Source organism: Mercenaria mercenaria, chromosome 5 (assembly GCF_021730395.1).
Source record: "Mercenaria mercenaria strain notata chromosome 5, MADL_Memer_1, whole genome shotgun sequence".
Taxonomy (NCBI): Eukaryota; Metazoa; Mollusca; class Bivalvia; order Venerida; family Veneridae; genus Mercenaria; species Mercenaria mercenaria.
Genome location: NC_069365.1, coordinates 42,705,977 through 42,719,020, shown reverse-complemented (window position 1 = coordinate 42,719,020; position 13,044 = coordinate 42,705,977). Strand labels below are relative to the sequence as shown.

The following is a 13,044-nucleotide window of genomic DNA, read 5'->3' as shown; positions in this document are numbered from 1 at the left end:
ATTTAGATGAAATGCAATGTTTCATCCTGTCCTTTTTAAATTTTCTTCTGACATGGCTATTGATGATTATGAACTTTCTTGAACATGCTGTGTTTTTTATGCCTCAACCATTAAAAATGACGACGGAGAGGAAAACAGGGCATATAGTGTTACTTGTGGGCCTGAGTCTGTGTGTACGCAAAAATCTTGTCTGCTGTCTGTGCATTGTCGGATTTTGAAATAAACGTGCCATAATAAGAGGACATGTCACAGGCAAAATCCAGACCCTTAGGTCAGAGATTAAGGTCACACTTCGACTTCATTTTCTTTTCTGCGGTTTCCTGCATTTACTGATATTTTGTTTAACAACATGGAATATTACAACGTAAAAGACAAATTTTCTAGTCACACGTATCATGTTATGCAAGTAATTATATTTACGTGAGTTTCCATATTAAATATATATCTTTACACAAAGGTATATTTATATAAGTAATTTTTTATTCACTAATTACAACAGAAGAGAGAAAATTGAGTTTAATGATTCGGGATAGTCCCATCTTAACTGAGACTTGATACTTTCTTATTTGAAAAGGAAAATGATCCCAGTGTTATAACAAGCTTTTGTCATGCAATATAATTATCATGTTTAATATATTTGTACACAATTATTCAACGCATCTGAGAGGGGTGAGTTGAATTTGCACAACATTTTATTTGTACTTTCACATTTCAGGTGCAAATTAAATTTGAACTCTTGTAACCTGTAATATAAAATCATGCCGTTTTTTGTCTTTTGCAGGTTTTGGTTAAGTTTTCGTATGTAAGCTGGTATCTCAGTACACACTAATGGGAATGGACTGAAACTTTACACACACTTGTTCACTGTGATGATCTGACATACACTGCGCAGGTTCTATAACTCTATTTTGTTTTTTTACAAAACTATGCCCTTTTTTCAAGTTTTTGGTTAAGTTTTTGTATGAAAGCTGGTATATACTTTCCTGTTGTTCTTGTATTACCCCGATTAGGGTAAGTTACCCACGTAAGACACCCCCGATCGAAGCAATATACCAAAATCAGAAGATGAGCCCAACCTGTTTAACTATATTTACAATAGAGAAGACCAAATGTTTAAATATTTTGTTGTATAAGAAAAGCTTAGGTTCATATTTTCAACCTTTTGCCGATTAGCATGTACTAACGGTGTGTCGAACGGTTTCATTGGCTGCATGGCATCAAGTTTTTGTATGTCGCTGCGATTTACACAAAACAGTTTCAGGTGCAAACTGCAGAAAACTTAACTTCATTTAAGAAGATGTATTTAACCTGGAAGTTCTCTGGTGGAATTGAATGATAGTGCTTTACTGTAGAGTTGTCTTTGAAATAGTTCTATTCTATGTTATATCTTTCTTAATACCTTTCAATATTGTTCTGTGTTACTGCATTTGTCATTGTATATAAATCCTTTGTAAATATTGTAACATATCAAGTATCTGGAGGCCCACATGGAAGATTGGGTAATCCAAATGTGTTAGCCTCATAAAATAAAGTCATTATTATTATTATTATTATTACTTGGCTCAAAATTTCTCTCGCTACAGGAAACAGTTCCACACTACATTATCAATGTTTACCTCTCCAAGTTGCTAACATTGCCATTTTGTGTGTTGTTTTTATTTTAACATACACGTGTCATATCAGTTTTTTTTTACATTTCAGTATGTGATATAATTACAGACTTTAATTCCTACCTGTGACCCATGGTCTAGAGGTTTGGTAATCGATAAACTTGTACTGATATTCACTTACATGTTACCAGTGTATATATGGTAAGTGCCGGAGAAAAGCTAGAATAAATTGTCATAAAAATTTTTTTGGAAATATTTATCATAAACAGCTGTCACTCAGGTAGAGACACACTGAATACAAAATTTTATCAGCGATTTCCTTTAATCACTGTTATTTACTTTATCAGTGAAACGAATTAAGCAATTTGTGAACACAATCAATGTCTAAAATACTAAAGAAAAGCATGTTTATTATTTTAATCCTTCCATCCGAAGAAAACACAAAATTGATAACAGATTCCATTGCTATGCACAAATGGCTAATTACTATTTATAATTCATCAAATTCGCCATCATGTTTTTCTCGGCATTTAGACCTATAGCATGTATCTAGATTTTAGCGAAGGCAGCGATGAAAATTTCATCGGAAATTAGGTCAACTATTTTGGTCTTTCGAGTGTTTGACGTGAGTGGGGATATTGCTCATTTGAAAAAAAAATCTCAATATTTCCTAGGATCACCTCAAATTAGTTGGACTAACTACACCCCAGACCACCCCAAAACCTTTATGTGATGGTACAAATATAATGTGATACAGTACAGCAGTTTGCGCAGTGTTTGGTATTTTTGCACAATAAACATAAATGGAACGGAACGTCATTTTCACTCAAAAAACGTATTTCCTACCTGTGACACTCAAAATGCACGTGTTGTTTGTAAACACGGGAAAACCCACATCACATAATTTGTGTAAACGCTTGAAAGTGTCAAACAATTTTTCAATGAGCGCTTTATCTATTCAGAGCAAAAATCATCATGGCTGACGTGGACTTTCACGAACAATCAGTTTGTTTATTTTCTTCTCTTTCGCTTATTTTTCATTATAAATTATATTCTTATCATTGTATTTCAAAGCTTTACTATCCATACTATTATACTGCCAGCCAGTTTTTTTTTCTATTGCTAACTACGTAAAGTTTATACTTTGTCAAACAAATTGCAATAAAAATCGGATAGAATCTAAATTAGGATAGTTTTAACAGGCTGTTATATCTATCCAGAGTCATTGTTAGCAAAGTCAAGATAGACAACTTGAACTTTTTTGGCTCTGTAATCTGTCTGTTTTCCTGTTACAAAATTGAGTCTACCCGTCTTTCTATCTATCTCTACTTGACAACTCTAGATAGCATCGTCATAGAATTGTCAAGTCTGACAGTATGACGTACTAAAGTAGATGTAGATGTACTACCAACCACACATAAATTTGTACCTTGAAGCTGAAGTATAATTAGGCAGATACTTCACCATTGAGTAAAATAAAATAGTGTGCGTTTGAGAAAGGACGCACTATTCAATTATCGCATTTCATGTGAGACATGCCTTCAGTCTCTGAGTTGTATATTCGACACCCTTACTATTCTCGGCATCCTTCCATAGAGAAAGCCATATGTCATTTGCCACTTAATACACACACCAGTTAGCCCAATAGTGTATTCAGAACTGCCATGTGCCATTCATTCTTTGATGCTAAGGCGATGTCAGATAAACTGAGTGATAAACCGATAACAGCTTTGAATTCAGAACATATTTTATCAGTAGGCTCATTTAGCTACACCTTTATACCCGATGACATTTCGGCTGAGGTTATTATGCACATGAGGATTTAAAGAAAGGCAGATTAACATTTCCAACAATTTTGAAATCATGATCGTAGATTGGTTTTGGCAGATATCATAAAAACTGCCATTGGGAGTCTTCATACCATTGTTCAACAGGAGGAAACCCCTATGTCACAGTATAGAACCTGAATATTAAAACGGAGAGAAAATGGGTAGGCGGCCATGTAGCTAAGTCGGTAGAGCATTGGAACAGAGCATCGGAACAGTTTTCTGAGAAGCCCTTGGTTCAAGTCCCGGTTTTCTCACCATGTGACATTTGACGCCCAAAGTGGGACATTGATGGCATTACACTGTTTAGTCTCGCCTAAACCCGCTGAAATTCAAGGACGAATTTTAAAATGGTGGGGAAATATGTCACGGTATAGAACTTGAATATTAAAACGGTGAGAAAGTGTATAGGCGGCCAGGTAGTTCAGTCGGTAGAGCATTGGAACAGTATTCTGAGGCCTAGGGTCCCGGTCTGGCTACACATTTTTCTGACCCTATGACACTTGCATAAGCTGACATATGATGCTTTAGTGATACTTTAACTGACTTTTAAGACACTATTCCCTGTAGAACTCACAAAATAATCTGGGTTGAAAAAGAAGAATGACATACAACAGTAACTTGTTGGCTTCTATTAGCCTATCTAAAGAATGCTATCAATCCACATGAAGCCCTGCCAGAGGTAGTTGCAGGGAGAGGGCAAAATTAAATTTCATTCAGTTAGCACAGACTGTCTTGTAATTCAGAAGACCTTATGTAGGTCCAAAGGGGTTGAACCTAAAATGAACTGACTATTCTAATGCTGTAATTACTGAGCTTCCAGTACATATTTTTAGCTCACCTGTCACAAAGTGACAAGGTGAGCTTTTGTGATCGCGTGGCGTCCGTGCGTGCGTCCGTCCGTGCGTAAACTTTTGCTTGTGACCACTCTAGAGGTCACATTTTTCATGGGATCTTTATGAAAGTTGGTCAGAATGTTCATCTTGATGATATCTAGGTCAAGTTCGAAACTGGGTCATGTGCGGTCAAAAACTAGGTCAGTAGGTCTAAATATAGAAAAACTTTGTGACCTCTCTAGAGGCCATATTTTTCATGAGATCTTCATGAAGATTGGTCAGAATGTTCACCTTGATGATATCTAGGTCAAGTTCAAAACTGGGTCACAGTGGGGTCAAAAACTAGGTCAGTAGGTCTAAAAATAGAAAAACCTTGTGACCTCTCTAGAGGCCATATTTCTCAATGGATCTTCATGAAAATTGGTCAGTATGTTAACCTTGATGATATCTAGGTCAAGTTTGAAACTGGGTCACGTGCCTTCAAAAACTAGGTCAGTAGGTCTGAAAATAGAAAAACTTTGTGACCTCTCTAGAGGCCATATTTTTTATGGGATCTTTATGAAAATTAGTCAGAATGTTCACCTTGATGATATCTAGGTCAAGTTCGAAAATGGGTCACGTACAGTCAATAACTAGGTCAGTAGATCTAAAAATAGAAAAACCTTGTGACCTCTCTAGAGGCCATATTTTTCAAGAGATCTTCATGAAAATTAATCAGAATGTTCATCTTGATGATATCTAGGTCAAGTTTGAAACTGGGTCACGTGCGGTCAAAAACTAGGTCAGTAGATCTAAAAATAGAAAAACCTTGTGACGTCTCTAGAGGCCATATTTCTCAATGGATCTTCATGAAAATTGGTGAGAGTGTTCAGCTTGATGACATCTAGGTCAGGTTCGTAACTGGGTCATGTGCGGTCAAAAACTAGGTCAGTAGGTCTGAAAATAGAAAAACTTTGTGACCTCTCTAGAGGCCATATTTTTTATGGGATCTTTATGAAAATTAGTCAGAATGTTCACCTTGATGATATCTAGGTCAAGTTCGAAAATGGGTCACGTACAGTCAATAACTAGGTCAGTAGATCTAAAAATAGAAAAACCTTGTGACCTCTCTAGAGGCCATATTTTTCAAGAGATCTTCATGAAAATTGATCAGAATGTTCATCTTGATGATATCTAGGTCAAGTTCGAAACTGGGTCACGTGCGGTCAAAAACTAGGTCAGTAGATCTAAAAATAGAAAAACCTTGTGACGTCTCTAGAGGCCATATTTCTCAATGGATCTTCATGAAAATTGGTGAGAGTGTTCAGCTTGATGACATCTAGGTCAGGTTCGTAACTGGGTCATGTGCGGTCAAAAACTAGGTCAGTAGGTCGAAAAATAGAAAAACCTTGTGATCTCTCTAGAGGCCATATTTTTCATGAGATCTTCATGAAAATTGGTGAGAATGTTCACCTTGGTGATAACTAGGTCAAGTTCAAAAGTGGGTCACATGCCTTCAAGAACTAGGTCATTAGGTCAAATAATAGAAAAACCTTGTGACCTCTCTAGAGGTCATATTTTTCAATGGATCTTCATGAAAATTGGTCAGAATTTTTTATCTTGATGATATCTAGGTCACCTGTGCTCAAAAACTAGGTCACTTTGTCAAATAATAGAAATAACGACGTCATACTCAGTTCAACACTGGGTCATGTGGGGATAGGTGAGCGATTCAGGACCATCATGGTCCTCTTGTTTAACACCAGGTGTGCCTAATCATGTGTGTGGCAAAGTTTTTAACTTCCAGGCTATCATTTAAAAAACATTTGTTTGCGGTAACAGAACCTACCCGTGAAAATTGCTGCGACCCAACTTTTTTTTATGGCCAGTCAGATGAAAATATTTTTTTCTCCCTATATTCCCTACCTACCTACCAACACAAAAAAAACTTTGGATTGTGTTACTACAATCAAATTTTTAATTATGGCCTCAGGCACAGTTGTTAAATACCGAAGAGCACAAGCTCATGATTCCGAATAAAAAGCTTGGTACTGGATACAGCCTTGTCTCTATCATGGTATTTTAATGCAACATTAAAATCCATTCACTCTCAAGCAGGGTTGTCAATAAGAATCGGCCGCTGGCCAAAATGGACGGTTCAAATGACATTTGGGCCGGTTCAGATTCGCAAAAAAAAAATTGATCGGGTCTAAAAACATTGTTTGTTTCGGGTAACCAGACCCTACCTAGTTAAACCCGCCGAGCATGCCCCCGTACCCCCTAGCTGGTCGGCTACTTTTCTATTACAGCCTGTTCAACTTAAACTTATTGACAGCCCTGCTCAAGGAAGATATACATCAAACTGTAAATGAATGTGGGACTTTTTAGCATGTCATTGATAATTATGTTTAATTTTGTAGGATCTGAATGATGTTTCACTGGAAGGGGACATTACTGCTCCTGGTCTGAAAACTGAAGATGATGAGTTTTCTACCCTGGATGAACCTGTCAAGGATACTGTGGTAATGTGTTACTTGAATCGTAACAAAATGTGTGGATACTGGATATGATTTTTCTAAAACATAAGGAAATAAAATGCCACATTCAAGATATTAAAGTAATGAAAACAAATTGAATCATGCAATAATAAAATGAAAAGGTTTGCTCTGTTCTATAGACACAGTCTATAATCATGATAATTTAGATGCTTATTTGTTGTTATAGATTTGTTCAAGCTTAAATAGCATAATTTCATCAACGTGTTTAAAAAAAATGATAGAACTACAATGAAGGAAGCAACACACTTTTGCCACTTGTAGATTTATACATCTTGCAAAGATGTATTGCTGCATTGTTTGAAGGCCAAATATTAATATTTGTCTTCTTTTTTTAACTTTAAAAGTATTACTAAAATTTTGTGATTACATAAATGTTGTTGAGTTTCATTGTAATTCTGAACAAATACCATTCTGAAATGTTATTTTAATTTTAGATGAGAGATCTGAGAGCTGTAGGTGTGAAGTTCTGGCATGTACTCTATCCTAAAACAAGCACCGCATTACTTAGAGAGTGTAAGTCATTAATTGTATATCTGAAGATATAATTGAAAAATAACCATGAAAGTGTATAACATTTTTTAGGGCGGATATTTGAAAATTTTCCTATGGTGGATTTTGTGTTGTTGCCATTCTGTAAGCTTCCTGTGCTACAAGATACTAGTTTCTTCTTGAACACGAGAAAGATTTTCTAGTATTTCAATCTATTTTTTCACAATAATTACACAGGTTTTCTTATGTAATGGCCCAGATTTAGTTATTTACCTGCTTTAGCAGGGGCCATTTACAAGTCTGTAGAATTCATGATTTGAAATTTGTGAAAAAGAATTTAGGATTTAAAGACAGGTATAAAGTTTTTGAAAGCATCCTATTATTGTACAACAGGTATTTTTTGTCAAAAACAGTTGACCCCCTTGTCATTTGGGGTAATGTTACAGAATACAGGTGGATAAATTTACAAATAAACTTCATTCTGTTTAGGGGATGATAAAGTTGATATTATATTATAAGCTGTGGCAATCACTGTTGTCCAAAGTGACATGTAAATCACATTGTTTTATGTTTATAGGGGATCTCTGGGGACCACTGATATTGTGTGTATTCATGGCAATGTAAGTAGACATATTGAGGATATTTGTTTGTTTCAGTATAAGACTGAAATATCTTTCACAACTTGACAAGTGAACACTAGATGCAGTATTTTCACAAGTGGCATAGCCCTCAGTGAAAATTTAAGATATGGTGTCACGAGTGAAAAATATTTTGATCTTACATGTATAAACAAACAAAGTTTCTTTTCATTTCATGTTTTGACTAAATACTCATTTTATATTTCCTTACTAGTGAAACTGTTAACTTGTATTCTTTAGTCCTTATGGCACCAGTTGCCATGAGGGTAAGAAAGAAAAGAAGTCAGTTTCTGGTGTTTAGAGTGATGTTTTACCACTAGGCTTCCGTGGCAGGTGTAATACATCTAAATCCAGTACACAGACATCAAAGTTGAGATCAAGTTCTTGTACTATATTCTTGACAAATTGTAAGATCTAAAGTACTGATATTCATACAGTCAAACTTCGTTAGCTCGAACTCAACAGGACTGACAAAATTTCTTTGAGTTATCACAAGTTCGAGCCATCAATAAAATATACATTATAAAGGGACCAAGACCTGATGATGAGTTTGAGCAATGGATGGTGTTCCAATTATCCAAGTCCAACTGAACGAAGTTAGACAGTATACATAAAAGTACTGTACTTTTGTTTTATTTCTAGGATGCTGCAGGGCTCGTCTGATGATCTGGATAAGATGAGTGATGGGGGACCACAGTTTGCCGAGGTGTTTGTGATATATTGGGTAGGAGCTGTGGTTGTGACGCTCAACACAAAGTTACTTGGAGGAAACATGTAAGATATGCGTGTTATAGAATGTCATATAGCTAGTAAGCAGTAATTGCAGTAATCTTTTCTAAGTTGTTTGTTGTAATCTTGACAAAAAACCTGGCTATTATGATAATAACCCATAAGGGGAGCAGTGGTCTAATGGGTAAGGTGTCTGCTGCTCAACCTAGGGGTCGTGGGTTTGATCCCTACTAGGGTCATGATCACACCTTCTCATAAGACACCAGTACTGGCTTTTCTAGGAATTAGACTTTATAGTGGTTCAAATAAGCTTGAAGCTTTCATCACAGTCAAGTTTAATTAGCATAAGCTAAGGATGCTCGGCAGTTTCTATGCAATTACACTCAACAAAATTACTTGAAATGTAATGTTAAACAAATACCGTAGAGAAATAGTCAGTCGATAACTATTACGTTCTGTTTAAGTGGTCAGTATTCATTCATATGATAGAGGGCACTGATACAGATTAAAACAAAAATTACCTCTGTAACAGCCTGTACTTTAGATGGAACTCCATTGCATGGCTTATTCCATCTTATTCAGTCTAACAGAACCTGTATTTTTTTTATATTTTCAGCTCATTTTTCCAGAGTGTATGTGTGCTAGGGTACTGTGTATGTCCACTGGCTATTGCTCTGATCATCTGTAGAGGTATACTGATTGCTGATGAACAAACTACCATGCTTTTCATCATCAGATTTGTTACTGTTGTTGTGGGTTTTGGATGGTCAACATTTGGTATGTATCATCATTAAGTACATCTTACAATATACATAGGATAATTCTCAACTGAAATTGTCTAAAAAATGGGCATCTGTTTACTATAAACATATGTTAAGCACCACCTCACAGGTTTTAAATGTTATATATATAGAGGTTTTTGCTCGAGTGACTTTTCATATTGAACTTACTAAATGAGTTGAATAAAATAACAAAATGCAAGGCTATTCAGAGCATTTTGTCATTTCTTATTCTGTGAGTTTAAAAGAATTCAATGTGGAAAGACTCAAATTTACAATGTAAAGCGCCCTTGAACACTGCTATGGAAAGAGTAGAAATGAGATGTGGCCGCAAGTCTTGATAATTGCCAGTTTTAACATAAAATTTTGTGTTTTCGAGTACATCATGGAGTATATTCCATGTATATGTTCCACTTTTTCCAGTGCTAGTGGGGCATAAAAGTTGTTGCATATTTCATTACCTCTTATGAACAGAATCAAACTGAGCCTGCTGTTATTTTGCAGGATTACATTCTTTTCATCCAAAGGAATTTTATTAATGTTTCAACAAACTACAAAGTTACCACTTTGTGGGAATGGATTGAAACTTCATACGCTTGTTTACTGTGATGATCTCGTATGCAGTGCACAGGTTCCATAACTCTACTTTGCATTTTTACAAAATGATGCCCCTTTTAGACTTTTATATTCATTCAATTGACAAGCCTGTTGAATAGCTGAGTGTTGCCGCCTGCGACAGCTGCTCTTGTTCATTGAAACATTTTAAGTCCATTCAGTCCAGTACATGACGAAAATTCTTTGATATATTTCAGCATCCACAGCATTCCTAGCAGAGAGTCAACCACCAAACAGAAAAGCACTTGCCATGTTTCCAATATTCCTCTTCTACTTCGTGATCAGCTGGCTGATCATTTCACATACCCACTCATAGTGTAGATGTACAGTTAAGAACTGTTTATAAAATGGGAAATTTATTGGCCTTGGAATAGGCCATGAGGGATATTACAGGTTTATAAAGATACAGATGAAGTGTGGAAGTGGTTATTTTCTAGCCAGCATGGTTCAAATGGAGGGAAATGGACTGAAGTGCACTAATACACCAGAGGTCTGGTTATGAATTTAAAACACTCCTTCTTTGAAACATGTTCAAGCTTTTTGACATGCAGAAAGAACCATACTGCAGATGCCAGTTACTGCATGGAAAGAGAGGCAGTTGGTTTGTACCATGTTAGGTTCAAAGTTAGTTTTAATCTAATCTTAGGACACTCTGGCATAAATACTCACCTGTTACTGTGTACTGATTTTCAGGTGTTATGTGAAAGTCTCTTGCAATCTGCGGCGTGCATTTGTGACCTTTCATGTTTATTTGAGTTAAAAAAAAGTCAACATTTATACTTTAGGTCAGCCTATGTACAAGTAAATTATTGTATACATGAAGTTGATTTATGAAGTTAGGCCAAGACTAGCAGTAGAACTGTATTAAACTGATCATGTTTTTGATTTAAATCTACAAAACTTAATAATTTGGGTACAGATTTATTTTGTTGATTAAACAGAAATTGAAAAATGCTTTTACATAAGATTACAATTGTTATTCAAGAAAACTTTCCTAGAAAACCACAAGATGGGCAACAATTGTTGATGTAATATGTTTACTGTTACATGAAGACAAGACTACTTATCAAGTGTTAATCTTTGGTCAAGGCAACAGTTTTCCATGAAGTCTTAAGAGTAATTTGAGCCGTGCCATGGGAAAACCAACATAGTGGGTGTGCGACCAGCATGGATCCAGACCAGCCTGTGCATCCGCGCAGTCTGGTCAGGATCCATGCTGTTCGCTAACAGTTTCTCCAATTCCAATAGGCTTTAAAAGCGAACAGCATGGAGCCTGACCAGACTGCGCGGATGCGCAGGCTGGTCTGGATCCATGCTGGTCGCACACCCACTATGTTGGTTTTCCCATGGCACGGCTCATTTGTTTTCAAGAAGATGATTTCAGCGTTCTACTCCTTGTTGAGCTGGCAAAATAATTCACAAGAAAGAATGATAAAATTCTCTTACTGGACATGGCTCTCTAGGAAAGTTTAGATAAGTATTATATATCTGAAAAATGTTGGACATGTATACAGTTATGTGCTATATTTTATTTGTAACACAATTTTCCCCAAAGAATTGCATGCATTTTCAACTTGTAAAACAAATGTATCTCAGAATATTGTAATATTTTTTGATGAAATAGATAACTGTTAATTACAAAATCATACTGCTGCAAAATAACATAAACTGTAGCTTGTAAGCTTATGAAATTAAAGTACAAATGTATTTTTTAATTAGCTGTTATTGATGTCGGTGGAATGTCAAAAATTTCCAGTTTTGTATGACCTTCACAGCCATACAAACCTGCATCATTTTAACGGTTTGGCACCATATATCCTGCACTGATTTGACCGGCCATAAAACCCAAATAAAAAAAAATGACAGAAAATTATCCTTACTGAAATATATAATTGGGACAATGTTTTATACATCTTAATATGTGACTTTTGAATGCTAGTAAAATGAGCGATATATAGTATTGTTAACAAAAACGTGAGAAATATGGGAAACTGATTTGTAAGCTTGGCATGTAACTATAGTTTTCTTTGTGGTTTTATGAAGCTTTTGACAGAAGTAAATTTTGTTTTAAAACATAATTTTATAATGAAAAGGTGGTGGATGTAAGAAAAATCATTTTAAATGACCTAATTCTCACATATTTCTTGCCAGAAATTCCTACTTTTCTCTAGTATCTGAAAACCTTTGATTCAGCTTCTTCCTCTTTGATCAGTTGAAAACTGCCTGTAGATTTTTGAGCAAAGACAAGCTTTGTTATTACTGGTTTTTTATTTGTGATGTATGCTGTGAAATAATGTCAGAATGAATCTAGATTAGAATTTTGATTTAAGGCTTTTCCTTTTGACTCTTTATTTCTTTGTTTTGCTTTAATATTTGTTTTTAAGATTATAATTTGACAAATTTACTGTGATATATTTATGCTATAAATAAATTGATGGAAATCCATGTTTGTTTCTTCTGTTATACTGGGTAATGTGACCAAACTGTTAGAACTGGGTCCAAATTCATTTTACATCAGATATTATACACTTCCTGCTGATTCTACTACAAGAGTCCTGTAAGTTATAATAGAAGACCACTTTAGTTTTGACAGTTTTTCCTATATAACATGCCAGTTGTCTCAAGGCAACAAGTTCTGACTTTGACCCTACTCAAGAAAATTTATAATACCTTGACACAATGACAGACTGCCTTAAGAAGTATTGAGCTTTGAACTACAAATTTAGAATTATGTCCTTTTTTAAGCTCACCTGAACTTTGTTAAGAATAGGCAGATGGTTTGGCATCTGTCATCACTATTTTAACTTGAATATCTTCTTATCTGAAACAGCAAGTAAGAATTGCACCAAACTGTGTCTGTAGCACTCTGGCAAAGCCCCTATAGCTAAAAATAGAATAATCTTTGTGCAACTTCTTCTCATGAACTGCCTGATAGATCTTGATCAAACTTTGTCTGTAGCATCATAATATGGTCTGCTCAAGCTC

The 13,044-nt window shown here is 35.4% G+C and overlaps 2 protein-coding genes across 2 annotated transcripts in view; one reads left to right on the top strand and one right to left on the bottom strand.

Annotated features, from left to right (window-relative positions):
- LOC123557027 (coiled-coil domain-containing protein 134-like) overlaps positions 1-2,560 on the bottom strand; it is a 34,278-nt gene extending 31,718 nt beyond the window's left edge. The window contains exon 1 of the mRNA XM_045348208.2: positions 2,457-2,560. The gene's annotated coding sequence lies outside the window, so the exon portion shown is untranslated. The remainder of the gene's footprint in view (positions 1-2,456) is intronic.
- Positions 2,491-12,504, top strand: LOC123557028 (protein YIPF6-like). The gene is made up of 7 exons (XM_045348211.2): positions 2,491-2,615; positions 6,672-6,773; positions 7,244-7,322; positions 7,876-7,918; positions 8,579-8,710; positions 9,282-9,442; positions 10,257-12,504. The coding sequence occupies exons 1-7, from the start codon at positions 2,586-2,588 to the stop codon at positions 10,373-10,375; spliced, it is 666 nt and encodes a 221-aa protein (XP_045204146.1). The 5' UTR covers positions 2,491-2,585; the 3' UTR covers positions 10,376-12,504.
- Positions 12,505-13,044: the final 540 nt, after the last annotated feature.

Excerpts from the sequence above, each read along its gene's own strand:
- LOC123557028 (XM_045348211.2), top strand. The coding sequence starts at position 2,586 with ATGGCTGACGTGGACTTTCACGAACAATCA. Across the intron at positions 6,774-7,243 it reads AACCTGTCAAGGATACTGTG|ATGAGAGATCTGAGAGCTGT; the intron begins GTAATGTGTTAC and ends TTTTAATTTTAG. Across the intron at positions 7,323-7,875 it reads CACCGCATTACTTAGAGAGT|GGGATCTCTGGGGACCACTG; the intron begins GTAAGTCATTAA and ends TTATGTTTATAG.